This window comes from Lagopus leucura, unplaced genomic scaffold (genome assembly GCF_019238085.1).
Source record: "Lagopus leucura isolate 7727_CA_CO unplaced genomic scaffold, USGS_WTPT01 Super-Scaffold_73, whole genome shotgun sequence".
Taxonomy (NCBI): Eukaryota; Metazoa; Chordata; class Aves; order Galliformes; family Phasianidae; genus Lagopus; species Lagopus leucura.
In genome coordinates this window covers 48,915,343-48,940,757 of record NW_024962252.1, presented here as the reverse complement: position 1 = coordinate 48,940,757, position 25,415 = coordinate 48,915,343, and the positions used below count along the sequence as shown (strand labels likewise).

Below are 25,415 nucleotides of genomic sequence, written 5' to 3'. Positions count from 1 at the left end.
TTGTACTTAAAAAGGCTGCAACCTTACCGAACATCACTGTGTCACTTCATGGTAATGAACATGACTACCTCAAGGATTAGTCCCTACCTTGTCTTCTCATCAATTCTAGTCTGCATAAGTTCTTCTACCATTTTTCTTCCCATTCATGTTTTGTCATTACTCGGAAGATAAGAAAGAAGTGTGCTTTCAAAGAAGGACAAGCCATAAGTAATAGTAATACCTTCATTCATTCATTTGTTTGTTTGTTTGTTTGTTTATTTTGCAGACAAGCTAACTTTTACACACAATTTTTGCTTATTAAAATCTTCTGGTTCGTTCAACGCTTTAGTGAGATGCATTCCCGATATCCCCATGCAGTCTTGAGTATGTGGTTGCATTTTTTTCATATTTTGTTTTACTTGCTTTCAAAAGGTTTTTTGACATGGTGAACAGCATCACTGAAGAAATAGGGAAGTCTACAGAGGAAGGAGAATGTGATGGAGACTCCCTGGAGGTAGTTATTTATTTTAGCTTATTTTCAAAGCATCATTTCAACTATTTTGAGTTTCTAGTAGCTTGACTGAAGGAAGTAAAATTACTCATCCCTTCACTGGAAGAAATCAGACAAAAATACAGTTTACAAAATTTTGTCATCTAATCTTTATAAGTTAATGATTTGTCGTAATGCTCATTTCTAGGTTTTATAACCAACTTGTATTTCAGTTATCTTACTCGCTTGAGGAAGTGCTCAACCCAAGTTCTCAATAATCGCACGTTATTACAGAGTGATTCTTGCTATAGTTACTTTAGGGTGTAGTCAAAGTCAGGCATTATTAGCATCTGTTTAAATTTGAAAGGTTGTTGTCTATTTCATGCATCACTGCAATTGTGTACAATTACGTTATTGGCAGGACATCTGCACAACAAACAAGGACGTAATTGTGGTAGGGGAAGGCTTGTGCATGCTAGTTACAATACGTATGGGCAAACATGGCAATGAACTGCAAAAACAAATCAGATGATCGTGTTGGTGTGCTGCTGGGAGTCAGTCGTTCTTCCCTTAGCTCTCTAATGCACACTGAATCTTAGAATCATAGAATCACGGAATCATAGAATGGCCTGGGTTGAAAAGGACCTCAAAGATCATCTAGTTTCAACCCCGCTGCCTTGGGCAGGGTTGCCATCCACTAGACCAGTCTGCATCTAGCCTGGCCTTGAATGCATCCAGGGGTGCCCTGCTCCTGCTCTCTCACGCATTAGCTAAGTCACAGCTTGCACAGTATGCGATCACTTGCTGTATTCTCACCTTGATTTTCTCTGTGATCGTACACATAGTTGAAAAGTGAATAGAAGGCCATTAGGTGTAATGCAGTACTTGGTGTTTAGACAGTCTTTTAGGTGGCAGGAAACAGGGCAAAATATTTAGGACTGCGTACCAAAGTTGTAGAGACAACCAAAACTAACTGAAAAAGTCAGTATTGTATAATGAATCCAGCTCTCTGTTCCAGTTTTCATGTTGGTGTTTTCATAATACATCTCAAATTGGAGATGGGACAAATAGAAACCTCTAGAGAGGGTTGTGGGATAGTAAAATGCCCCAAAATGAGAAACCATGGATACCTAATAGGTTTGTTTTAGCAAGAAAAAAAGCAGAGGGTCACGTGTTTACAGGGTGTAAGTATCTTTACAAGGAAAACTGCTGAATATTAATAGATTCTTTAGTAAAGAAAAATATAATGAAATAAAGAAATAAGTTAGAATTAGAGGCATGACTTTACCCTGAGAGTAAGTAACTGTTCAAACATTACTAAAAGAAGTAGCGGATTCTCTGTATCTCAGCAGATACAAGTTCCTGGGCTAAGCATGAGAGCAAGGAAGTGAAATTATGTCTGTGTTACACAAGAGGACAGATGAGATAATTGAATGACTATTTCTGGATTGTCCTTAAACTCTTTGAAATTTTAATTCAGCTGAAACCATGTAACTATGCACTGCTATAATGACTAACCTTCATTGGCACACTTTGCTGTCTGACCTGGCCAGGTTAGTTTTGTTGGTTTTGGAAGATGTGGTCAGGTCAGGATAGTGTCTGGGGTAAACTGTGTCCTGCCTTGATTTGTGTTTCTGTGGAAGCTGAAGTTTTCAGCTGGGTGCAGAGTGCCCTCTGTTGTCTTCTGCTGCCTTTTCAAGGCCTGCCAGCAGAGCTGCAAGTGCTATTAAAAGATACGAGTGTAACTGTGAAGAACAGGTAACAACTAGCTCAGCTTTTCTTACACTTACCTGGAATGGCTGCCTTAGAAGCTGAGGCTTTCCATAAATTCAGTGGAGAGATGTAAGCACATTGGTACGATATCCAAGTTGCCGTCTTGAAGTGTTTTTCCACTTCTCCGTGGTCCACAGAAAGGAACTAGTATGCTAGATGCCGTTGTTGTGCATAGAGTCAGATTAATTAAATCTTATCCCTCTGTTTCATTCATGTTTGTTTTCAGTATGACTATGAGTATGATGAAAATGGCGAGCGAGTCGTTCTGGGGAAAGGAACTTATGGCATTGTGTATGCAGGACGAGATTTGAGCAATCAAGTCAGAATTGCTATTAAAGAAATCCCAGAGAGAGATAGCAGGTATAGTAACTGAATCTTGTTCCAAATTTTGTGCATTATGTGCTCTCATTAAGCAACTGAGTGAACCAGTTTGCTGATCAAGAAATATCTCATCTACAATGCTGCCAATAAATTGTGGTATGAAATGATATTCTCTACCTCTCTAAGTAGACATATCCAACTTGTGGAATCACTTATGATTGCAACAACTGAGAATTTGCTTTCTGGTTTTTGGCATGTGTGGTTTGTAACGTTTTTTCTTTCCAAAAGAAATGTAAAACAGAACCTCCCTCAAATGCCTTATGAAAGCCCCATCTTCTTTACGTGCATAAGCATGTTCTTATAAAAGAACTTCTGAATTTCATAATTGGCAGAATTCTTTTAAACTCTGATCCTGAATTGTTGATAAAGACATTTTCTTTTGCTGTTTGTGCGTGTTTTGTTAGAAAGCTCCTTAGCACTAGAATGTGGAATGATCTTTTTGCCCACACTTGGCAACACAGTGACTTTGTACGTATAATACCCCACCTCATCTATGAAAGTTACCATGTAAAGGCCAGATGTGTGATCCCCATTGCAGTTGTATATCCTGAAGTTTGTTGTGTGTGGCTTCTTGAATATATAATTTCCACAAATATTTTGAGAAGTCTAAACATGTTTTTTTTTGTTTTTTTTTTCCCAAGTGGAACTGAGTTTACAAAAAAATAAAATAAAATAAAAAATGCAGTGAATTATTTCTTTTACTCTGTGGTGATTATAACCAGCAATGCCAAATGTGTTTAACAGATAATATTGTATTCATAGTACATCAGAGTAAATGTGTTTCCCAGGACCTAAAATAGAACTAAACAGCTACATTAAACTCCAGACTTTCTTCCTGAAGCTCAATATTGTATAAATTCTTTAATTTCTTTCTAGATACTCCCAACCTCTGCATGAAGAAATAGCCTTGCATAAGCATCTCAAACACAAGAACATTGTCCAGTATTTGGGGTCTCTTAGCGAGAATGGTTTCATTAAGATATTCATGGAGCAGGTGCCTGGTGGTAAGTTATGGAGGCTGGCTTGGTACCTTGTTTGTTTCTTAAGGTTTTAGAAATAAAAGAACCATCACACTGCACTAAGATACACCGTATTTCCATGAAACATCCTTTAGTTTCTCTTTCTTGAATTAATGAGAAAAAAACCAAACCTGTAAGGGTTTTCAAAGCATTTGAATCCTCTTGATCAGGGTTTAGGTAGGACGTGCTTCAGATACAGCTCAGATCAATGCTGTGGCAGGTGATCAGCAGCCATCCTACTAAGGAATGCTGTATGTAGTTAGCCTTAGGTAGCTGAGCCCCCTTCAAGTATGGAACACAAGAGGATTGTGGCTGGTGATTGTTGCTTCTGTTTGATAAGGAAGAACCTACAGCAGCCAGACATAATAAAAACCTCTTTTGCTAGATTTGGCTTTTTGAGAAGCTGTGGATTCTGAGTATATAAATAGGTGAAAGGTGCGTGTGAACACCAGGCCTTTCTGCTGTTTCACAACAAAGCTCTTGAGCAACTTCTCCCCAGGCATAAGAGAGAGATGAGCCCGTTTGTTGCACAGTTTCCAGTCTGCCTGCTTGAGAGCATGTATTTCTATGCTGCAGCTAAAACCTGTGGAGATACTTACTCTCTTTTTAATTAGTGAGGCAGGTGATGATGCAAGAAAGTATTTCCAGGAGAGCTCTTTGGTAGTAGAAGAGGTACCTACACTTATTTTGGATTGCTCCTTGTTACTTTGTTTATCCTTTGGGAAAAAAGTAGGGTTTAATTTGGTTTTGCTCTCATTTTTTTCCCTCTCCAAATTTACAGGCAGTCTTTCTGCTCTTCTACGATCAAAATGGGGACCATTAAAAAATAATGAGCAGACAATTGGCTTTTACACTAAGCAGATTCTCGAAGGATTAAAATATCTCCACGATAATCAAATAGTGCATCGAGACATAAAGGTGAGAATTTGCTGAGCTTAAGCCTGGTGGTGTAACTATATAAACTATTTATTTGTTCTGTAATTTAAAAGCTTTTTCCTGAAAGCTATTCATTGTCACAGACCTTCTCTGCTATTCCATGGGTTAGGTAAGTGAGCTGTTGTAGTTCAAGTCTGCACGAACAGAGTGTTTTGTTTTGTTCAGGAAAACTGGCAGAGATGCATCAAATGTGAGAAAGCATGTATTTTTGCTTCTATTTTCAATGATATGATTGAGCTTTCATACAAACATATCAGAAATAACAAAGACTGTGAGTGGGGATATCAGCAGCTTATTTTCCAAGGAGATTCTAGACTTGCAAAGGTGTTTTTTTTGTTGTTGTTGTTGTTCTTTTTCTTAAGATGTTTTTCATAGTACTATTTAAACGGATTCTTGTAGATGGAGATGGTCACTTTGCAAAGAAGTTTCTGATAATAGCATTACATAAGGCAGGATTGCAATTGATTACTCATTCATCATATGCAAAAGAGCCTAAGGAAGTAATTTTTGCTTACAAAAGAGTTCTAAAAAAGCATTCTAGAAATAGGTGGTGCAAGAAGTCTTGAGATGAATGGAAAAAAATAATTACTCTGAATGTTTTGTTCCTCAGGGTGATAACGTGCTTATCAACACTTACAGTGGAGTGTTAAAAATTTCAGACTTTGGAACTTCAAAGAGACTTGCGGGAATCAACCCTTGTACTGAAACTTTCACTGGTATGTTTCCAGGAGAGATTCTTTCCTCACTCCAGCTGTGAGCATAGGGTCAGATTCCATAGCCACTTAACTTTCATTGGCTTAAGATCAATATGGAAGGTCGCTGCTAGAACATGCTCATTTAAGGTATAGTTAATTGTGAGCTGTGTACTGTTCAGAGAGAATACTGTTTTAGAAGTTCAGTTTGAGACACAGCATTCTTCTACAACAGAAGAGCACTGTCTTTCCTCTGTCATATTTGAGTGTCTCTTCTGTGCACATGGCTTCTTGTGCTGACCTAGAGGTAACAGTTTTTTCCTTCTGTTGCTGGGTTGGATATCCTGGCATCTAGTACAAGGCCTGTCATTAACTTAATCCTCTTTCTGCTTGATAATTCAATTTGGATTTACTGTGGTGCCACTGCAGGATTTAAATGGTTGCTCCAGATGAAAAATGACCATTATTTTAATTCTTTCCTTGTTAAATTTCTGTTCTGAATGCAACAGAATGCAGAATGCTGTCAGGATGATTCCCTTCAGAAAAAGCGTTCATAATGCATGCTGAGTTCCCTACTACTCAATTCAGAGTAATCTTCCTTATTTTATTCTTAATCTACGCATAGAACAGAGTAAAAATAATATAATCTTCTGTGGACATTGAAAAGAGATATTGTCAGATTAGTACATGATATCAGATGCCTTTAGCACAGGTAATATTTTGATTAGTATTTTAAGTTTCATGTCGAATGCATCTGGAAACTTCTAATTCTTGTTTTGAACAATAAAGTACTTCTGTTAACTCTCCTGATATCATCCACTGCCCTCTTATTTTGCTTGTCTTATGTAGATATTTGTATTTTTTATGCACCTAAATAACAAAGATGGATGTGTTTTAAACAGGTACCCTTCAGTATATGGCACCAGAAATAATTGACAAAGGGCCACGTGGTTACGGGAAGGCTGCGGACATCTGGTCTTTGGGATGCACGATAATTGAGATGGCTACAGGGAAACCCCCATTTTATGAACTGGGAGAACCACAAGCAGCTATGTTTAAGGTCAGACATCTTCCTTGTACGTCTCACGCTGGTTTTTATAAACACAGGAAATCTTGTGACTGTTTTGGAAAGGCTGGGATTGGAAGGAAGAAAAGATAAAGAAAATACTTGGGTAATGAGGATGCTAAGAAGAATGAGCTGATTCATCTGAGTGCGAGTGTGGGGTAGTTTTGAAGACAGTAATGGAGCAGCTATTCACAAAGAAAAAAAAAAAAAAGAAGGCTGAGAAAAGCAGTTCCAAGTTCTCTGCTTTGCAAAGCTTCTCTTGGGAATTGTATTTTTAAATGTAACAGAATAATCACATAGTTTGTAGTAATTTTGTTCCTTGAATTAATCAAGTACTTACACAAAGATAATATGAAAACTCAATATGCAACTTTTACTATCCGAAAACATTTTGATCATAAAATCATAGAATGATTTGGGTTGGAAAGGACCTTTAAGATCATCTAGTTCCAATCTCCTGCTGTAGGCAAGGACACCTCCCTGTAGACCAGGTTGCTCAAAGTGCCATCCAGCCTGGCCTTGAATGCTTCCAGGGAGGGGGGCATTCACAACCTTACTGGACAACCTGTTCCAGCTTCTCACCACCCTCGTGATGTTATTTAGTATTAGAGAAAATAATAACGCAAGCCATTGTTCTTTTTTTGTTCTCCCACTTTATTTATGCCAGGTGGGAATGTTTAAAATCCACCCAGAGATTCCTGAGTCCATGTCTGCAGAAGCCAAGTCGTTCATACTGCGTTGCTTTGAACCAGATCCTGATAAACGAGCTTTTGCTCATGAGCTCCTTGTAGATGAATTCTTGAAGGTTTCAAGCAAAAAAAGAAAATCCCCATCAAAACTCTCGGGTAAGGAATTTCTATCTCATAAATGGCGTTGTTGCCTAAAACTGGTGTTTCAGTCTTTAAGATGAAGATGGAAGATCTCCATCTCAGGTGAATGTTCAGTTGTAACCTTTTGTTCCAGCTGCAGAAAGACTGTTATAGCCGAATTCTGCTAGTGTGTTGCCGGAGGTGATTTATGTAAATATGTCTAATAAGGTTTAAGAATAAAATTAGAATGGTTTCATTTAAAAGGGACCTAAAAGATTGAGTCCAGCTGTTTAAACTACTTGGAGACTGACCGGAAACATGTCGTTAAGAGTCATTTTGATAATGCTCTTTAAACACTGATAGGCATGGGGTGTCAGCTCCTCCTTCCTCTCTGTTCCAGTGTCAAACTACCAGTCGGTAAAGAAGCTTTTGCTAATGTCTAGTCTGAGCCTCCCATGATGCAACTTTGAGCTATTGCCACATATCTTGTCACTTGGTACCAGGGAGGAAAGATAAGCAGTTCCCTCTTTACTACTCCTAGAAGTTTTTATCTGTTTGTTTATTTTATTTATTAAAAATCTGTGTATGTTTTCATTCAAGGAATGTTTCCAGAGAGTGCATTTTATATAATGTTATAGCATAATATTGAGCCTCAGGAGTGTTTTATATGAGCAAAATGATCTTTGTCCATAGCAATCTGTATAATTTTTTTTATACACTCATTTCCTGCAGTGTTCTAAATTATGGAATGTAACTAAGGAGCTTTGAGAAGTTGAATTAGGGTTTTATGTATTTTATGTTTGCATATATGAAAAATATCCTCTATATAATTTGAGCATTATACCAAAAAGAAGAAAAAATACCATGTAAAGAGATGGTATTGGATGAGGACTTTTCACATACTTGGTTTCTTGGTTTTTTTGGATTCAAATTCATTTTAAATGGCAATAAATCATTGTTTTGAAGTAAGAATTGCAGCTAGGAGCATCCAGCTAGTCCATAAAAATTAGAAGTGAGTGCTTTTTTTTCTGTGTTGTTTTAGCATTATAACTTTTTTCTTTACCTTTCTCCCACAGTTCTTTCAGCTAACACAAATGGTGAGTTTCAACATACTTTCTTAATCAGAGCATAAGTATGCAGATACAGTGATTATCACTTGTTCTGGTATAATTTCTCACATTAAATCCTTGCAAAGAGAGATGGGCACAACTATGAAAATAAGTGATCCTTCTCTGTTAGAAAACTCTAATTCACTGCGCAAAATAAAAATACTGCGGTGCTGCCTTGGCTGAACTGTGGCAGGTGGGTGATGTGGGCTTGAAAAACGGGGTTATTATTTGTTACAGGACCCCTTAGTAGGAATCGGAACAGAAAACAAAAGGGGCTGTTTTGTTTTAACAGAGCCAAGGTTTGTGGAGAAGGATATGTAGAATTTAAATTACTAGAATGTGGGTATGTGGCTTAACCTATAGAAATGCTGTTACTGATCAGAGTGCATACTAATGATACGTGATGGAAATTCACTCCAGTGTCAGTGTTCTGGAAATGAGTTTGCAAAGTGCCCAGTGTTTCCGTATCTGAATAACATTTTCAATAAAAATGTAGCTGAAGATAGAATCACAGAATGGCCTGGGTTGGAAGGGACCTCAAGGATCATGAATCTCCACCCTCTGTTTCTTTTTTGTTTTTTGTTTCTTCTTTTATTTTTATTTTCATTTAATATTTTGTATTGATGGTGGGGAAGGCAGTCAGAATTTCTGTTTTTCTGAAAGAATAACCTTCTTTGCTTCAGGACTGTGTTGGTGCTATTAAATTTTGATTTCTAAATATCCTTTAATAGAGTATCTTCGGAGCATATCCTTACCTGTTCCTGTTCTGGTGGAAGATACAAGTAGTAGCAGTGAATATGGCTCTGTCTCACCTGATACAGAGTTGAAAATTGATCCATTCTCTTTCAAAACAAGAGCAAAATCCTGTGGAGAAAAAGATGGGAAGGGAATCCGGTCCCTTTTTCTGAGGTAAAGTACTGCTATCCAGCATTAATGTTACCTAGTAGAATAGGAACTACTGCAATGTGATTGTATTTTATGAAGTTTCTGAGTGCCTGTTCTTCAGCATCCCAGATGAAAATTTTGAGGATCACAGTGCACCTCCTTCACCTGAAGAGAAAGATTCTGGATTTTTCATGCTGAAGAAGGATAGTGAGAGGAGAGCTACCCTTCACAGAATATTGACTGAGGACCAAGAGAAGGTGGTGAGGAACTTGATGGAAGCTTTGGCTCAGGTAAAGCAATGTCAAGAGGCAGTCAAAAATAAATAAGTAAAAAAATAAAAATGATGCAGTTTGAAGACTACAATTACTTGAAAATTTCAAATCTATGCGTAATAATAAAAAAAACCCACTTAATTAAACTAGAAAGCATGTACAATGTAAGCTTTCACAGTTTATTGCTTTATTGAGGCTAATAAAAACAGGCTCTGATGTTATGTTTGTCCTACGTTAGATATGCAATTTCTGCTGTTCATAAATAGGATTTGAACACCCTGATACTAGTTTTTGTGAGTTCCATCTTCTAGCTGTTGAGTTTGATGGAGAAAGAGCTGGATCTTTTGATCTGCTCTGATCTTAGGTTACTGTATAGAAAAGAGTAGAGTTATTGATACACCGTTGTCTTCCAGCCAACAGCCTTAAAAGGAGGAAGACAGAAGTAATCAGGAAATAAATGTGCCTCTTTCTCACAGTGATTGGAGCCACACATGGAGGGGAGGGAGGATGGAGTACAGTAGTGGGAGATACAGCAAAATAATTGCAGAATGACCTTTTGGTGCTGCTTTGGGGCAATGATTCATTATGATGTATCAGCTCAGGATGACACCAAATAAATTACAGATCATCACCACACTGTTAGATGTTGCAACACAGAAATTGGATGACAGGTTTTTTTGTTCTTTTTGCAATGTGTGCTAGTAGTTAATTGACTCAGTTTTCAAGGCTGTGTATTACTAGTCTAAAACATGTTTGTGTAAAATGTGGCAAGTCATCTTTTAAAAAAAGGACTCTTAGTGAAAACAATGCAAACTAATAGTTCTTATCCGTGTAGCGCAGCTAATGCAATTGGAAATTGTTACTATACAGAAAAAATGCTTCTAACTCATGGAGGAAAGTGAAGGTAGGGGAAATCACAGTAGTTGTCCTGGTAACAATATGCTATACAAAGTGTTAAAATAAAAAGCAACAAGAGAGATGCTAGCGATCCATGCTATGCAGGATCTGCTGTAACACAACACAGTTGTTAGCATGCGTATGAAAGTAATAATCAAAGAGATTGTGAGAAGCTGAAATAGCCACAAAATCCAAAGAAGGTGCTTACTTCACATATCTTCTCCTGTAGTTCCCACCAAATGTTGATGGGGGAATAACAGTGTTCCTCAAGTGAGTTGGAACAGCCCAAGATCCAGGGAATGTAGTTGTAGTGTCAGAGTTCAAAGCCCAGCTGGGTGGGAACATCAGCACTTCAGAAGAGTGCAGAACTTTGACTCCCAAACACAGTTTTCTGTCTCAGTTTTGTGCCTTGTCAAAGAGCAGAAAACTTACTCAAACCACCAGAAAGCAGTGGTAACTGCAGTTAAGGGGAAGCTGATCTGGATTCCTGTTATATGTTGCTTAAAAGCGAGAAAGTACCAATAGAAGCCTGACCCGCTTGTTAGGCTTTGTCAGGATTTAGGCTTTGATAGTACTTCTCCCTTCACAAGAAGTTCCTATAAGAATAATTTCAGCAAAACAGTCACTGTGGGTGAGGGCTATGGCAAGAGAACGACCCTCCCCAAAGTAAACCTCTGTTTCTAATTAGGGAGCCATACTGGTTACCATGTCCCCAAGGTGCCGTTGATGGACTTGGAACCTTCTAATTCAAGGGCTGCAGTGTGTTCCGTGTCCACCTATTTATCCTAAAGGCTGTTAATTATTTCCAGGAAAAGGAGACCAATTACTGCAGGACAGGGGGAGGAGTCCATTTCAGTATAGACAACAGTCAGGTGAATTTTCCAAATCAGAGCAAATCAAAATCAGAAGGTAGAATTTTTCTCAGAGATGGGCTGCTTTAGTCAGTAAGATGTTTAATTGCTGTAGAGATTTTTTTGTTTTTACCTTCCCCCACCAGCCAAATCATCTTGTTTTCATCCGGATCAGAATTAATTAACAGTCAAAGACTAGTTAACAAATTATGCAAACAGAGTTCTTGACATATCCAGCTATAACATTCATGGCTTAAAACTAACAAACATAAGAGAACCAAACACAGAATGTCCTTCTGTTATAGAAACCAATGCTAGAAATCTTTAGTTTCTGTAAGTACTTCAGTTCATTACGAAAAGGTGTTTAATGCTGCATGCTGAACAAGTAGTGAGGTTTTCTATCTCTGACTTAATTTCAAGGTTTGAAAATTAAATTTATATTCCATATTATATTATATTGGAGAGTAAATAAAATCTTCTGCTTCCTAGTTATTCATGGTCTTTATTCTGATGAATACTTTTGAGCTTTTTTGCTATTTTTGTAGCATATGCAAAAACACAGTAAGTTTTAAAGATAGGCACTAGACTTTGTCATAGAGAAGGGAGAGATTTGTAGATTTGCTTTAATAAACAGCTAAGTGTGAAAGTTCTGTAGAAAAGCAAATGATGTAGAAAGGAATTAGTATTTTTCCAAACCTCCTCTGTAACCTTGACTAATTCCTTCTTTTAAATGCAGTGGTGGGATTTTTCATGTTGTCTTTCAGAGGCATTCTGAAAAGTACGTGGTTGTTTTGTTTTGTTTTGTTTTTTTAATTGCAATTCAGAGTGGTGTGCACATATAGCATATACACATACGTAATATGCACATATACTTCAGCAACTACTGTAAAATAAAGTCAGGTACTTTCTGGGCGGTAGTCTGCATTAGCAGGGAACTCAGTGGTACAGTTGTGTTTACACAGCCACTGTATGTGACCTACAGTTGCACTTTTGCCTGAACTATAGCATCAGTTTCCAAAAATCATATTGCCAACTAACATTATTGGCTGAAGGCCCTCTGGGTGTACATTTCAAAAGATGGTTATAAAAACTATTTCCTTTCCTCTCTGTTCTTCTTCCAGGGAGCTGAAGAGCCCAAGCTAAAATGGGAACATATTACAACGCTTGTTTCCAGCCTCAGAGAGTTTGTACGGTCCACTGATCGTAAAATCATTGCAACCACCCTTTCAAAACTGAAACTGGAGTTAGACTTCGACAGCCACGGTATCAGTCAAGTACAGCTTGTGCTGTTTGGTTTTCAAGATGCTGTAAGTTGTCATTTTTACTAAATATTTTGCATGGGAAAACTGCAAAAATCTAGAAAACAGAAGTAAATGAAACTTTCTTAACTTCCCTCCAGAATTTCAGAAACAGTAATGTGTGAGAACTTTGATCTTGTAATAACGAGAAAAACAACCCACAGCCATGATTGGGTTTGGTTGCTGCAGGACTGTTGGCAGGACGCAAATGTCGAACATAGCTGTTGAGATTTTGTTGATTAAAGAATCTTCATTCAGCACAGTTGCATAAGCTTTGTCACAGTGCCAAAGCAGAAAAACCTTTTTAAAAAAAATCTCATTTTGTAAGAGTTTCTGGTAAATAAGATTGACACTGACTGTCAAGCAAGTCTTGCATAAATAAATCTCTTAAACTTGCCTTATTTTATAAATTAATGCATTAAGTACTTCCATGGCCTGACATAATATGCTACCTAAATTATAAATTTGATCTGAATTCTGACTCTAGAATTTTTGGTTAGCATCAGAATTAGCTGCTAACCAAAGTTAGAAGCTTTTCTTGTCAATCTATAATAAATAGAATAAGAAGGAAGAAAAACAGGTCTTCTTTGTGACAGCAATTAATTTGAAGTTTGTGCTATCCAACAACGAGCAGCAGCCAAATAGGCATATAAATACCATTTAAATAGCTAGTGTACCAAAAGCAAATTGGTTTTGTTTTCCAGCTGTGTGTTTCAATATTAGTTCACAAACAATTATGCTTAAAGCTTAAGATGAGTAATTTACATGGAAGGAAACAGCTGTGCTGGGCGTCTCTATGCAGCCTGAAGTTCTGAAGTGAAAAGTGAAATGACAGCCCTAGTAGGCACTTGAGGTGGATCATTCTTGTCAGCATTTTGACCTTTGTGTACTTTGAGAAAGAACAGAGGTGTCAGGAAAGATTGTACAGCATTTAAACTGTTTGTTGCATACACCATAGTGACAACGAAGTAGACTGCCTACCAAAAAAAGCTAATGTGCAAAATGAATCTGTAAGAGAGAGCTTTCCTCAAAGGAAAGAAGTCTTCACTCTGAATACTCTTCAGCTCTCCGCTCTCTTTAGCTTCACATCACTTCTGTTTGGACAGCTGAAAGAAATATACGTGTACAAAGACCAGAAAACCAATTGATGGGAGGAAAGAGTATGAATATCTGTGTTGGGTTTCTGACAGATGTTCTTGAGCATCAGCTGTTTTGTGACAACAGTCAGTTCATGCTCTTTTCTATAAATATTTAATCTTCTTCTTTTACCTTCATTGTTGTAAGTTGCTATTTTTAAGTTACACATTTCTTTCCCCCTACTGTTATTTAGCTAAGAGAACTACTGAAAGGTCAAAGAAAAAAGATTGCTTTGTAATTAGCCAGCCTTTATTTTTTTGACATGTTAAATTTCTATAATAGAACTCTCATCCAGATGTGTATCCATCTCAGGTACTTCACAGGCAGGCATATTGTTAATAGTGAGGGAAAGCATTTCCCTTGTTCTCAGGACTTTTAACTTTGTAACCTGGGATTACCCTGCTAATATCCAAGATGTCCTCATCAGATCACCCGTGAAAAAAAGTAGTTTTGTGCTACCATCTGGAAAGCTGAAAGACATTCCTGTGGATTTTTTGTTGTGTTCTTGACAAAAATGCATTGTGCTTCTTCAGTAGTTGGATAGATAGGCTCAGCTAAAGGCACTGCTGTGGATAGGAGTTAGCAGGAGGTGCACTGCCTCGTCAGGCCGTGGGCAGCCTGGCGGGGGCTGTGGGCAGCCTAAGGCTCTGTGCGCTTCTGTGTAGTGTCCAACTGCCATCTTGTGGCCGCTGAGGACAGAACTGAGGAGACCGAGGTGCTACGGTGAGCTGAGCTGGCTGCTGGGTGAGAGAAAACTTGTGGGTCAAGATGGGGATTGTTTAAGCAAAGGAGGTGGAGGGACCACGTAGTGCAAAAGTAGTCTGCTACCCGCCAAAACGCAGCACCTTGCGGGCTGCTGTAAAGAAAATGAGTTCTATGCCAGCCAGCTTGGTACAGGCACCTACGTCAATTCCTGCCTTGCTGAGCACTGTTGCTTTAGGGCAGTGTTAATATGATTAATAACACTTTATTGCCTTCTAAACATGCATAAAAGTTTTCACAAGTGCAACTGTCTCATTGTATGAAGTTTACAGTAGAAGGAAAGAGGTGATGGCACAGCATCAAAATGAAGTCTTCTTAATTTAACTATCTAAACTAATATTAACTATTTTCTAAATCAAGAGGGAGCACTGTTATATTAATTCTTTTATAATTCCTACAGCTATTCTTTAAAATAGTGAAGCACTGCACAGAGCAAGCAGAGAAAATCATACCAAGAAAAGCAACAAGGTTGATTAGGTGTAGTCACAAAGCTTCCACAATATGGTCCTTGGTATTTGTCTTGGGGTTTGCATTATTTTTTCCAGTCAGTCTATGACTGTAAATGTTAAATAAGCTTTAGTACCAGCCATCTGAAAACACCTAACACAGGAACTGTACTTCATTTAGAAAAAACTACAAAAAATCCTGTCTCTGACGTGTGGTATTGTCAACTTCCACTCTTTTGTTAACAATTTCTTCATTCAGCATCAATATGAAACAGTTTACATCACTTGTTTTGATGCAACATTTATAAGTTCAAACACTTTACAAAATTCTGACGTATATCATAGTGTTATTAATTTGTGGAGGATATGATGGCTGACTTGGATTCTGTGTTGCTAGGTCAATAAAGTTCTCCGAAATCATAACATCAAGCCCCACTGGATGTTTGCATTGGACAACATAATTAGAAAAGCTGTGCAGACAGCAATTACTATTCTGGTCCCAGGTAAGTTAGTTCATACTGCTCAGCAAATATTTGTTACCTGATCTCTTTAAATGTGCTTTAGAGCTGTGATTATGGTGCTTCACTTAAGATTTTGAAACTAGCAGGGACTTTTTTCCTGTTCACTGTCTGTTTTGCAGCTCTAACACTGATAAGTGTATTGTCCGTTTTACTTTGGAAAGCACTTTCCAAGATGTGTAATATAAACAATTTTGCAACCTAATGAGCATTACCAGGCAAAGGTGCTCTGAGGCTGCCTTTTTTGAAGTGCATAATGCTGCTATTGCAATCCAAAGGATGAACAAATCATAACATCAAGCCCCACTGGATGTTTGCATTGGACAACATAATTAGAAAAGCTGTGCTGACAGCTATTACTATTCTGGTCCGAGGTTAATTAATGGGTTAATTTTTTTTGAAAAATGTGTATTTACACTTGCTGATGGTGGCTCTACAATGGCAAAATGAACTTGTGTTCCTAGTAGTGTGATGTTTTTGTTTTTTAAAGTAGAACAAATACAGACGTATTTCCCTAACATAAAAAACAACTGGGGAGCTGCTGTGTGATAAATCTACTTTGTTTTATTTAAGTAGAGGCAGCTGTTATTCTTAGTATGTTTGGCTCTAAAGCAAGTGGCATTGAAATTAAGAGGTTAATTGGACTGAGGCATGAATGTCCCTTTTGGAAAGAAGTTTACTTGTAGATTCTTGAGCATAAAGGAAAAAAAAAAAACTGGCCAAAAAAAAAAAATATATATATATATATATATACATACATATATATATATATATATATATATATATATATATATATATATGTTTTGAAGTGGAGGCTAAAGGGAATACTCAGTCATAAGGAGCCACAATTGAAGGAAGGAAGGAAGATTTACGTAAAATGGCTGAGATTAACAGATGTTGATGCAGTAACAGATTTTGTAGGAATATAAGATCTTGTGTATGTATCTTGCATACCTGGTAAGATCTGGTAGGTAGTTTAAACAGGGAATAACAGAAAACAGTGTATTCTTACAGCTTTGTGTCTGTGATATTGTGAGTGTATATCACTACAAAGTAGGCAGTGTTCACTCTGACAAGTAGAAGGGAAGTGTGCTACCTTAACTGTTGGAAAAGTGATCAGTTTGTTATTTTCTCTCTGTACGTTTGGATATAGTTTTTGGCAAGCATGATATTCTTTTAATGAGAGAATGCTAAATATCTCAGATATTTAGACCTCTAGATATCCGAATCTCTTAAGTTTTCACTCTCGTGTTTTCAGCTGCAGTTATCATTTACAATGCACACAGTTGTACTTCTTGATAGCTGTAGCCTAAATCTAATGCACGAGTGGGTTAATACTGCTTTAATCAGCATTTAATAGGTGTTAATAGGAAGTGGTATTAGTATGGTAGCTCTGTCCTCAACTACTGGAGGCAGTAACAGTCATTCACTCCCTCCCAATTCAGCAAACCCTCGATCAATCCTGGCACTAGAAAGCAGACAGCATTCATACTGCAAATTCTGACTGAGTGCAGTACTGTTTGTTCTGTATATAGGGCGAACTGTAAGATTCCTCCGCAGTTTGACATCAGATGCTAGCCAAATTTGACATCTTACTAAGCCAGATTTCTATTTCTTAAGGACTTTGAACATTCTGTAGGCTGAATCAGAATGTGCTAAGCTGTTACTCTATGGTGTGAGTGGTCTTAGACCCTTAGATCTCCAGAAATTTCCAGTCTGCTTTAATCAAAGCTGTAGGATAATCACTAAATAGCTTTTTTTTTCCTTATATTTTAATCTTTCTAATAGAATTGAGGCCACATTTTAGTCTTGCATCTGAAAGTGATGCAGCAGATCAAGATGATATAGAAGTTGAAGAAGATCAAGATGAGCAGCCTCAGAATCAAACTATCCAACAGCCTTGCATTGTCATGGAAGATGCAGTAGCTACCTCAGGTGTGAGCACACTCAGCTCTACAGTATCCCATGACTCACAGGCTGCTCAGAGAACACTGAGTGTCCAGCTGGGCAGGCTAAAATTAGAGACTAATAGGTAAGTCTGGGCGTCAGGACACACCAGCCTTCTTGTGACTGTATGTTGGTTTGTGTTTTTAATTATACATACTAGAATAGTACTGACATTATCAAAATTCTATAGTAATGCAACTTATGCTTTAAATGATAGTCATGGTATAGTTGTGACTGATCACATGTATTAGTTTTATTCGTTTCAGCACAATAAGAACACAAGTTAAAGTTGGTCTTGTTTCAGGCGCCCTTTCAAGGAAGATCTGAAAATGTTTATCTTGCTGCCAAGCTTCTGCTTTTTCTCTCCTTCATATGCTGTATATAGCTGATGAATGGTGGTATGTTTTGTTTCTATTAAGGCAGAACACACTGTTCCTTTTGGTAGTTATTCCTGGGAACAAACAAAAGCGAGTCAACAGCCACACGTGAACTGACAAAGGAAACTTCCAGAGTTGTTTTGTGTGCAAAATTCACTGCAGCAGGATTTGTGTTTACAAGCAAGCATTACATCTTTATTTATTTCAAAAGTACTGTGGTTCAGAGATGGAAAAATGTGTGCATTTTTTAAATAAGAGGTGATCCAGAAACTTGTATTTTGGATTTTTTTTCAGAATGTATATGTATTCTGCTTTTACTAAGGTATTACTTTCTTAACTAAAAACACAGATCTCTGACTCCCATTGTTTTATCCAAACAATTTTTCTGTATAATCTTGTTTTCTTTTCATTAACATGTACCAAATAGTCTGTTTGGAGCAGCTATTTTAGCTTTATATGACCCACTGACTTTATATTTCCCACTGACCTCAGTAAATTTTTTATGTGACCTTTGCAGAAGGAGAATACATCTTCAGTACAGTTGTTATGCTGCCAGAACATTCTATGTAGCAGTTGACCCAAATTAAATTAAAACGTTAAACTGCTCTTTACTTGTAAGTGTTTCCAGGAACTTTGCCATAATTAGAGTAATTCATTATACTGTACTATTCTTGATAGAGTAAGAACTCTTCAGTCCTCATTTTACAATTCACTATTTATGTCTGTGGTGAGCATTGAGGAATATTTTGATTTACCTTATTGATAAACTTAAAAGCAACAACACAAACGTGATGCAGATTGTCTCACTTGACTTCTCAAGTTTATGCTCAGGAATAGCATCCTCTTGGATGAGGTATTGCTTTCTAGAACCTTACTTCTGTAAACTTCTTGAATGCAAAACCTTTGGCCAAATAATCACATCCTGTCATACACTCAAATTTTGAGGTAAATAATATGGGCAGTTGTTTAATTAAGGAATTAATTAAAGCTTTATTGGCATTTGCAGCAAGTAGCTACCGAGAGAAAATGGTTTATTGGCCCCAAAGGCCTTTTTTTCAACCAGAATGGGTAGAGGAGGAATACATTAACTGAAAGCTTCAGTTAAAGCCTCAGGCTGCACGACTCTGTGCAGAATACTAATCTGCATCGAGAGTAACCAAGGTGTGGGTGTGTGCAGAGAGACAAAGCAGTGCTGATAGCATGGGAGGTGGACTTTTCAAGAACTGTCAGCTCTAGTGTGTAAGTACTCAAATGCAGCTGTGCTGTTGGTAATCCAACATGTTCTGTGCATTCCTAAAAGTAGCAATCATATAAGAAGCAGTTCATTTCTGTGCAAAGACAGAGTGCTTCTGTTGCACGTCCGCTAGCTGAATTCCACAATGCCCTTATCTCTCAGCATCCCAGAAGAAAAGTTGCAGTGCCTAACTAACAAAACAAAACAAAAAAAAAAGCAAAAAAGCTGCACTAAAATGGAACAGATAATGTGTAGCTCTCAGGCTGACAAAGACTTCAAGGAAGGGATGAAGAGGCTGTGATTCTTTTGAAGTAGAGCTTTCTAAGACTGGAGAGTCACCAATGGGTTTATGAGCTATAATGTGAGCATATGGTTCTCAATCTCCAGTTTCTTTAGCCATGTTTCTGAGTGTGTTTGATTCACAATTCCTCCTTTTTACAAAAATAAATAAAGAAATAAAAATATAAAACAGGAATTTACAGCAGCAAGTTTCACATGTACATTTTCTACTGTATTCTGACTTTTTACCCTTGATCAATTTGAATGGTGCTGGTCACCAAACTTCTAAAGGGTTCCCTCTGGCGTTGTATTATGAGGGATTCAAACATAGGTTCCAGTTTGTTTCTGCTTGTCGTTCTCAAAAGTAATTGCTTAGGAGAGCACCAAAGCTATTTTGCCTTTTCTGACATTCATAAAGCATGGGAGGACAGGTATAAACCCTCTACTATGTGAGGAGAGACCTTGTGTGGATTACAGCGTATCTTCCCCAGTTGACAAACAGACCCATAAGCTGCCACCACTTTTTCATCACTGCTCTGTCCCTGATGTGCTTTTGAAAATATCTGCTGGGGGAATGTGAATTGGCATTCTGCCATACACAGATAAAGTGACAAAGTTCAGCACTTGGTTTATGAAATGGTTCAATAATTGAGAAGAAGAATTCCACAGTTTTGTTTATAACAGAATGCTGGCTGTATAAATTTCACTGAACTGTGTCATACTACCTGCTCTGTTCAGCACGTGTATGTGTCTATGAAGGCAGAGTATTTGCTTTGTTTTGCTGCTTAATAGCTGTAGCTTTAGGAACCAGAAGAGTAGATGCTTCTATCTTCATGTGAGTCATAAAAGTTTATAGTGATAGGATATTCCTAAGGCAAGAGAAGAAATCTGTCCATATCTCTGTCAATAAAGTTTCCAGTTTAAGTTCAGTAGGATGTGTTTCCCTGAACACTTGAAATCACCTTTAAAAAAAAAATAATAATAATAATGCATTTTGTTCCTCTTGCTTCTCAGGTTACTGGAGGAGCTGGTTCAAAAGGAGAGAGAATTTCAAGTCCTTTTACATCAAGCTATAGAAGAAAAAGATCAGGAGATCAAAAACCTCCGGCTTAGGTCACAGCCGATAGGTAAGAAGGTATTTCAGAGGAAAATTTCATACTGGCTACAGATGAAAACAGATAAATTTCTTGTTTTTATTGATCCAGCTTCAGCAAACATGTTTTATTATGTTGCTTTTGACAAAATGTGCTTTGGAGTGCACACTGAAGAAACAAATGGATGAATTTGTTAATCACAATAAAAGTAATAGCACGACTTAAATATTTTTAATGGCAGTTGTAACATTGTGTATTCAAGAGGCTCTATCTAAATGATGAGACAGAAGTGCAACTTAAAGCTCACTAAGTGAAGCTGAGTTTGATCTGTATCTACCTCAAAGAGGGTAGAAGTGCTAATGCAGTTTGGTACTTCAATGTAGTGTGCTTCAAATAAGTGCCACTTTGCAAAAGCAGCTGATTCTCACTGTAAAGCATTGCCTACACACCAGTTGTATGAGTTACCCTGAATATTTAAATTTGTGTAAGAAACTCTGTGTAGACACAATTACAATGATACTGAATTTCTATCTGAGTCATTCTCCGAAGAGGAAAGTATCTGTATCAGATGCTCATGCTGCTTTAACTGCCTTCAGATTCAGGCCCAGGCCCAAACACAGACTGAGTAAAGTAACTGACCATAACCAAGCACAGTAGTTGATGTGAACTGTCCACAGACTGCAACTGGCTGTGGGCTGCAGAACTGACATTGATTTGTGGGGGTACTGCTATCCTAAGGGTGGAGGGAAGAGTGATTGAAGACAGTGCTTCAGCAGTAAAAATGATAGGTGTTGCTTTGGCAACATGCAATCTTCTAAAAAAGAGAAATGCTTGTTCTAGATATTCCTGGATTATCTGTCTGTCATCGTCATTCCACTGGCACAGGGACTGAGGACCCTGATCTCATAAACTGGCTGAGCGTTCAAGGAGCTGATGAGGCCACAATAAACAAGGTAAGAATGGTGCTTTCTGATTGCTTTGTGACACAGATGCAGTACTGTTTTGTGACTGAGCACAAGAAGAAAACAAATAGTCTCTCAAAATGTGTGAAGTAATGAAAATGAATCTCTTTTCAGAGGAAAAGAAAAAGCTACAGATATGAAGGCTATAATTTTATAGATAGATAGATCGTGTAACTGACAAGGAGTAAGAATAAATTAGCCTTGTAAAGAGGCAGTATTGCTTTGCCTCACAGTTTTTCAGCGTCCTCCCAGATGGTAGCAGTTCCTGCTGATTATGCCCTGGATACAGAGAACGTGTTCACCCTTAGCTAACTGTGTGAAGTGAAATCTCATCAAGATTCTGCAGCAAAGGATAGATAATTTTAGAGGTGCTGAGCACCTCAATTTTGGCTGACTTAAGAAAACCTTCATGTAGTTCAAAGGCTTCTTGGAAATTCAAGTATCAAATTTAGATGCCACTTTTGAAAATGTGAATCTTAGCTTTATTTTTTCTTTTTTTTTCCAATTTTTTAATGTAGTATTAATTATGCCTCAATGTACATTCACTGAAGTCAAGATTCTGAGATACCAGTGGTAACAATGGAAATGCCAACTGACAAATGTTTTGAGAAGCTGCAAAAGCACTGTGTTTAGAGTAACGTGGTATGTCAGTGTGGGCAATACACTACACAAAAAATAAGTAGCTTCACTGTGTTTCACAAGGGTGTACAATATGGATTCATTTCTTAGATGCAGCACATGTTGGATCAATTCTAGATTTCCTCCAAACTTCTGTTTCTAAGGGCAGACAGCATATAAGGCTAGATAGTATTTCTAACAAAATATTGATATTTAACTTTTTTTTGCAGTTCTTGGCTGAAGACTATACCTTAATGGATGTTCTCTGCTATGTTACACGAGATGACCTGAAGTGTTTGAGACTGAGGTAAGGCTGCACAGTTAAGTGAACTGCATGCAGCTGCAGCAGGTTTTGTTACATGAACAAATAACTGATACTAAACCCGTTTCTTGGATTGTGCTGCATTGTTTTAATAGAAGTTACACTGTCCAGTATTTCTTGTATCTCTCTATGCAGTCCTGATAAGCTGCTGTAGTGCTTACACATTAAAAACAAGCTTTTCTTTTATAGCCAAGCAAAAGGAATTTTTAAGTAAAGCTTTTACCTTGCACTTGGATACCCTGGGAATCCACTAGAGCCCTGCTTTTACTTTAAAAGGTTGAGACTGCAAAATGTGCTGTAGTTCACCATTATCACAAAGCTGCAGAAATGAACACGGCCTACAGCTAATGCTAGATTTCAGCAAGTCATGCCAGGTGCATCTGCCTCAGCAGGACCAGCTTATGAAGAAACAAGGGAACTGAGGGTTCCTAGTTTTAAAATAATTTTTAAAAAATGGTAGTAAAACTTTAGCAGGTGGTTCCTTCATAACGTTGGCAGCCCGCTGTGGGTTATGCAGGTCCAGAAGTCTGAATTCCAGAAAGCAGGCAACTGGAAAGTAAAAGTTTATCCTGCACTGTAATCAAAAAAGGACTCTGCTCTCTGTTTGAATACGTGTTGGATTTTACCTTTGATCAACCTTCCTACTCAGTCGTAGAACTTTATTAATCAAAACTAGAACAAGAAAATCAGAATGCACCTGAATTGGAATACTTTCAGGCTAGAGAATATTCTCGTACCTGAGCATCTCTAATTTATTTTTTTTTCTTTACAGGGGAGGAATGCTATGCACACTCTGGAAGGCCATTACTGACTTTCGACAGAAACATGCCTGACACTTAAATCTTCCCTTGCTTCTCCGTGGAGAGGAAGAGGTTTCTTTCCAGCACGGAGCAGGTGTGCTGTCAGAAGGACTGTTGCACTTTAATCCAGTATTTGTTTACCAATGTTAAAAACACTGCAGCTTCCTGACTGCTCTTACTCCTGTAATCCCTGAGGAATATGTAAACAACATGCAACGTTATTTTACTTCAACCATTTTTACTTGCAAGTTTTCCAAAAATTGAAAGGGGGAAAAAAAAATTAACTCAAGAAATATCGTACTTAAAGTAACCAGATGTTCATTTCATGGAAAACTGATGTAAGGTTTCATGTGACTGTGCATCACTGGAACAAAACCAAAATGTGACACCTTCTCAATCAAGTTTCTTTTTCTTGTAGTGTTGTATCAGTAAAATGTAGTAGAAATTCATGGTTTCAATCAGAAGTAGATGTTTTTCTTTTAGTGTGCAAGACCTAAGAGTAATTGTTTTTACCTACTGCTCTATATAGTTTAATATTGTTTATTTTTGGTAATTTAAGTTCTATGGTGCATTTGTTTTAGTTGTTTATGTACTACTGAACTGTACCAGTTGCATACACCTCAACCATAGTACTGTTAGCTTGTTCTAAAGCTATCTGACACACACAGTTGAAAATAAAAATAACCTAAGAGTTACTTTTTCCTATATTTTTGGACTTCTAAAATACTAAAGGTGTAAAATGGGAAAATATTGGAATAAAAAAGGAAAAAAAAAAATCACACTGAGTATCAAGGGAAACTTTCTGACGTGTTCAAGTTACAGTGATTTGACTTTGATAATCTATAACCTTGAGTGTTTTCTCTGTACTGGAATTGGTGTGAACAGAACACTGACAACTCCCTGCAGAACACAGTTTTTCTCAGGCGCCTCTGTTTGATGTGATAAAAGAACACCCACCCTCTGTGCACAAAAAAAGTTGTTTTGCTGTATTCTACCTTTGCCTGTATCTCTTTTCTCACACATGGAAAAGGATCATGGACGTTCTCTGTCCATCCACACTGATCATCATCCTGGCATTCCTGCACTGAGATTCTTCTGGGGCATCTGTTAAACAAACAAACCCTAACACAAACAAATTCCCATTCTATCGTGAATAGAACATGCTTAGAATCTACTCCTTTCTTCATAAGTCTTGGTAGTTGGTGAACAGCTTATGCCCTGGATTTTTCAGGTTATGTATTTCCCAAGAAAATTACATACTCAGGAAAGAATGGTAGGAAACACAAACAATTTTAAAAAATCCTAAATGTGAAAAAGTGACTTTAGGAAAACAAACTAATTTGATTTGACAGTGCGAAATAGGATTCTGTGTCAGCCCATGATTAAAGCTTAAAAAGTTCTGGTTTTATGCAGGATGAATAGAACAGAACACAAGTGCATTGCTTTCTCTCTTCATACTTTAAAAGCAAGCAGCCTGTTGTCCATGGCCTATGACTCAGGATGCTCAGGAATGCCAGCTATGTGTGAGAGAAGACAGTGTGATCATTTTCATGTCCATTTTAATGCCTTCACGAGACCTAGCTTGGCACCAGCTGGGAATTAATTCCTGTGGTTTGCTGTTGGCCTCACTAGACCTGCAAAGCTGCTCAGTAACCCATTCCATAGGGCTGTGTCATATTTGATCCAGGGCTAGACAGCCATCCTACCTGAGCACCTGTGGGCTGTGCTTCCCTCAGCTGCCCAGTTTATTCATCCTTGGGCTAGAGCTGTGCACAGTCAGAAAAGAGTTTGTAGCAACCCCACCATGCACTTGCATGTAAATTGTTCTGGAAAGTTGTAAAAATATTTGTAATGGACAGAACGTGCACACCCTTTGGGGTAGAGTGCATCAGGGAGGTCAGCTGGGGATCATAGAATCCTTTGAATTGGAAAGGAACCTTAAAGACCATCTAGTTCAACTCCCTTGAAATGAACAGGGACACCAACAGCTCCATCAGGTGCTCAGAGCCCTGTCAAGCCTGACCTTAAGTGTCTCCAGAGATGGGACATCCACCACCTTTCTGGGCAACCTGTTCCAGTGCTTCGCTACCCTTATCGTAAAAAACTTTCTCCTTATATCCAGTCTAAATGTCCCCTCTTGTAGTTTGAAACCATTTCCCCTTGTCTTATCGCAGCAGACCTTGCTGAAGAGCCTGTCCTCTTCCTTCTTACAGCTTCCTTTAAGGGGGAATCCCTCAGCTTTGCTTTCCGGGGATGCTGACAGGTGCCACTGACTTCAAGTGAGACACGAGATCACATTCTGAGGACCTGGTATGTTTTAGCGGAGGATTCTGCAGCACGGAGCCTTCTGACTTCAGGATGCACTCCTCCCTTTGATTTTAGCAACCTCCTGGTCCTTGGCTAGGGCTGCTCTAGTGCAGGGCTCAGGGTGGCTGAGGCTCCTTCCACTTCTGTAAGAGAGC

The 25,415-nt window shown here is 38.0% G+C and overlaps 1 protein-coding gene across 1 annotated transcript in view; it reads left to right on the top strand.

Annotated features, from left to right (window-relative positions):
• MAP3K5 (mitogen-activated protein kinase kinase kinase 5) overlaps positions 1 to 23,947 on the top strand; it is a 92,326-nt gene extending 68,379 nt beyond the window's left edge. Inside the window, exons 14-30 of the mRNA XM_042881071.1 lie at positions 412 to 493; positions 2,469 to 2,602; positions 3,500 to 3,627; positions 4,424 to 4,560; positions 5,189 to 5,294; positions 6,173 to 6,330; positions 7,004 to 7,181; positions 8,222 to 8,242; positions 8,986 to 9,163; positions 9,261 to 9,429; positions 12,281 to 12,466; positions 15,200 to 15,305; positions 17,109 to 17,352; positions 20,172 to 20,284; positions 21,092 to 21,204; positions 22,062 to 22,138; positions 22,926 to 23,947. Of these exons, the coding sequence (XP_042737005.1) occupies positions 412 to 493; positions 2,469 to 2,602; positions 3,500 to 3,627; positions 4,424 to 4,560; positions 5,189 to 5,294; positions 6,173 to 6,330; positions 7,004 to 7,181; positions 8,222 to 8,242; positions 8,986 to 9,163; positions 9,261 to 9,429; positions 12,281 to 12,466; positions 15,200 to 15,305; positions 17,109 to 17,352; positions 20,172 to 20,284; positions 21,092 to 21,204; positions 22,062 to 22,138; positions 22,926 to 22,986 (2,191 nt within the window). The 3' untranslated portion in view covers positions 22,987 to 23,947. The remainder of the gene's footprint in view (positions 1 to 411; positions 494 to 2,468; positions 2,603 to 3,499; positions 3,628 to 4,423; positions 4,561 to 5,188; positions 5,295 to 6,172; positions 6,331 to 7,003; positions 7,182 to 8,221; positions 8,243 to 8,985; positions 9,164 to 9,260; positions 9,430 to 12,280; positions 12,467 to 15,199; positions 15,306 to 17,108; positions 17,353 to 20,171; positions 20,285 to 21,091; positions 21,205 to 22,061; positions 22,139 to 22,925) is intronic.
• Positions 23,948 to 25,415: the final 1,468 nt, after the last annotated feature.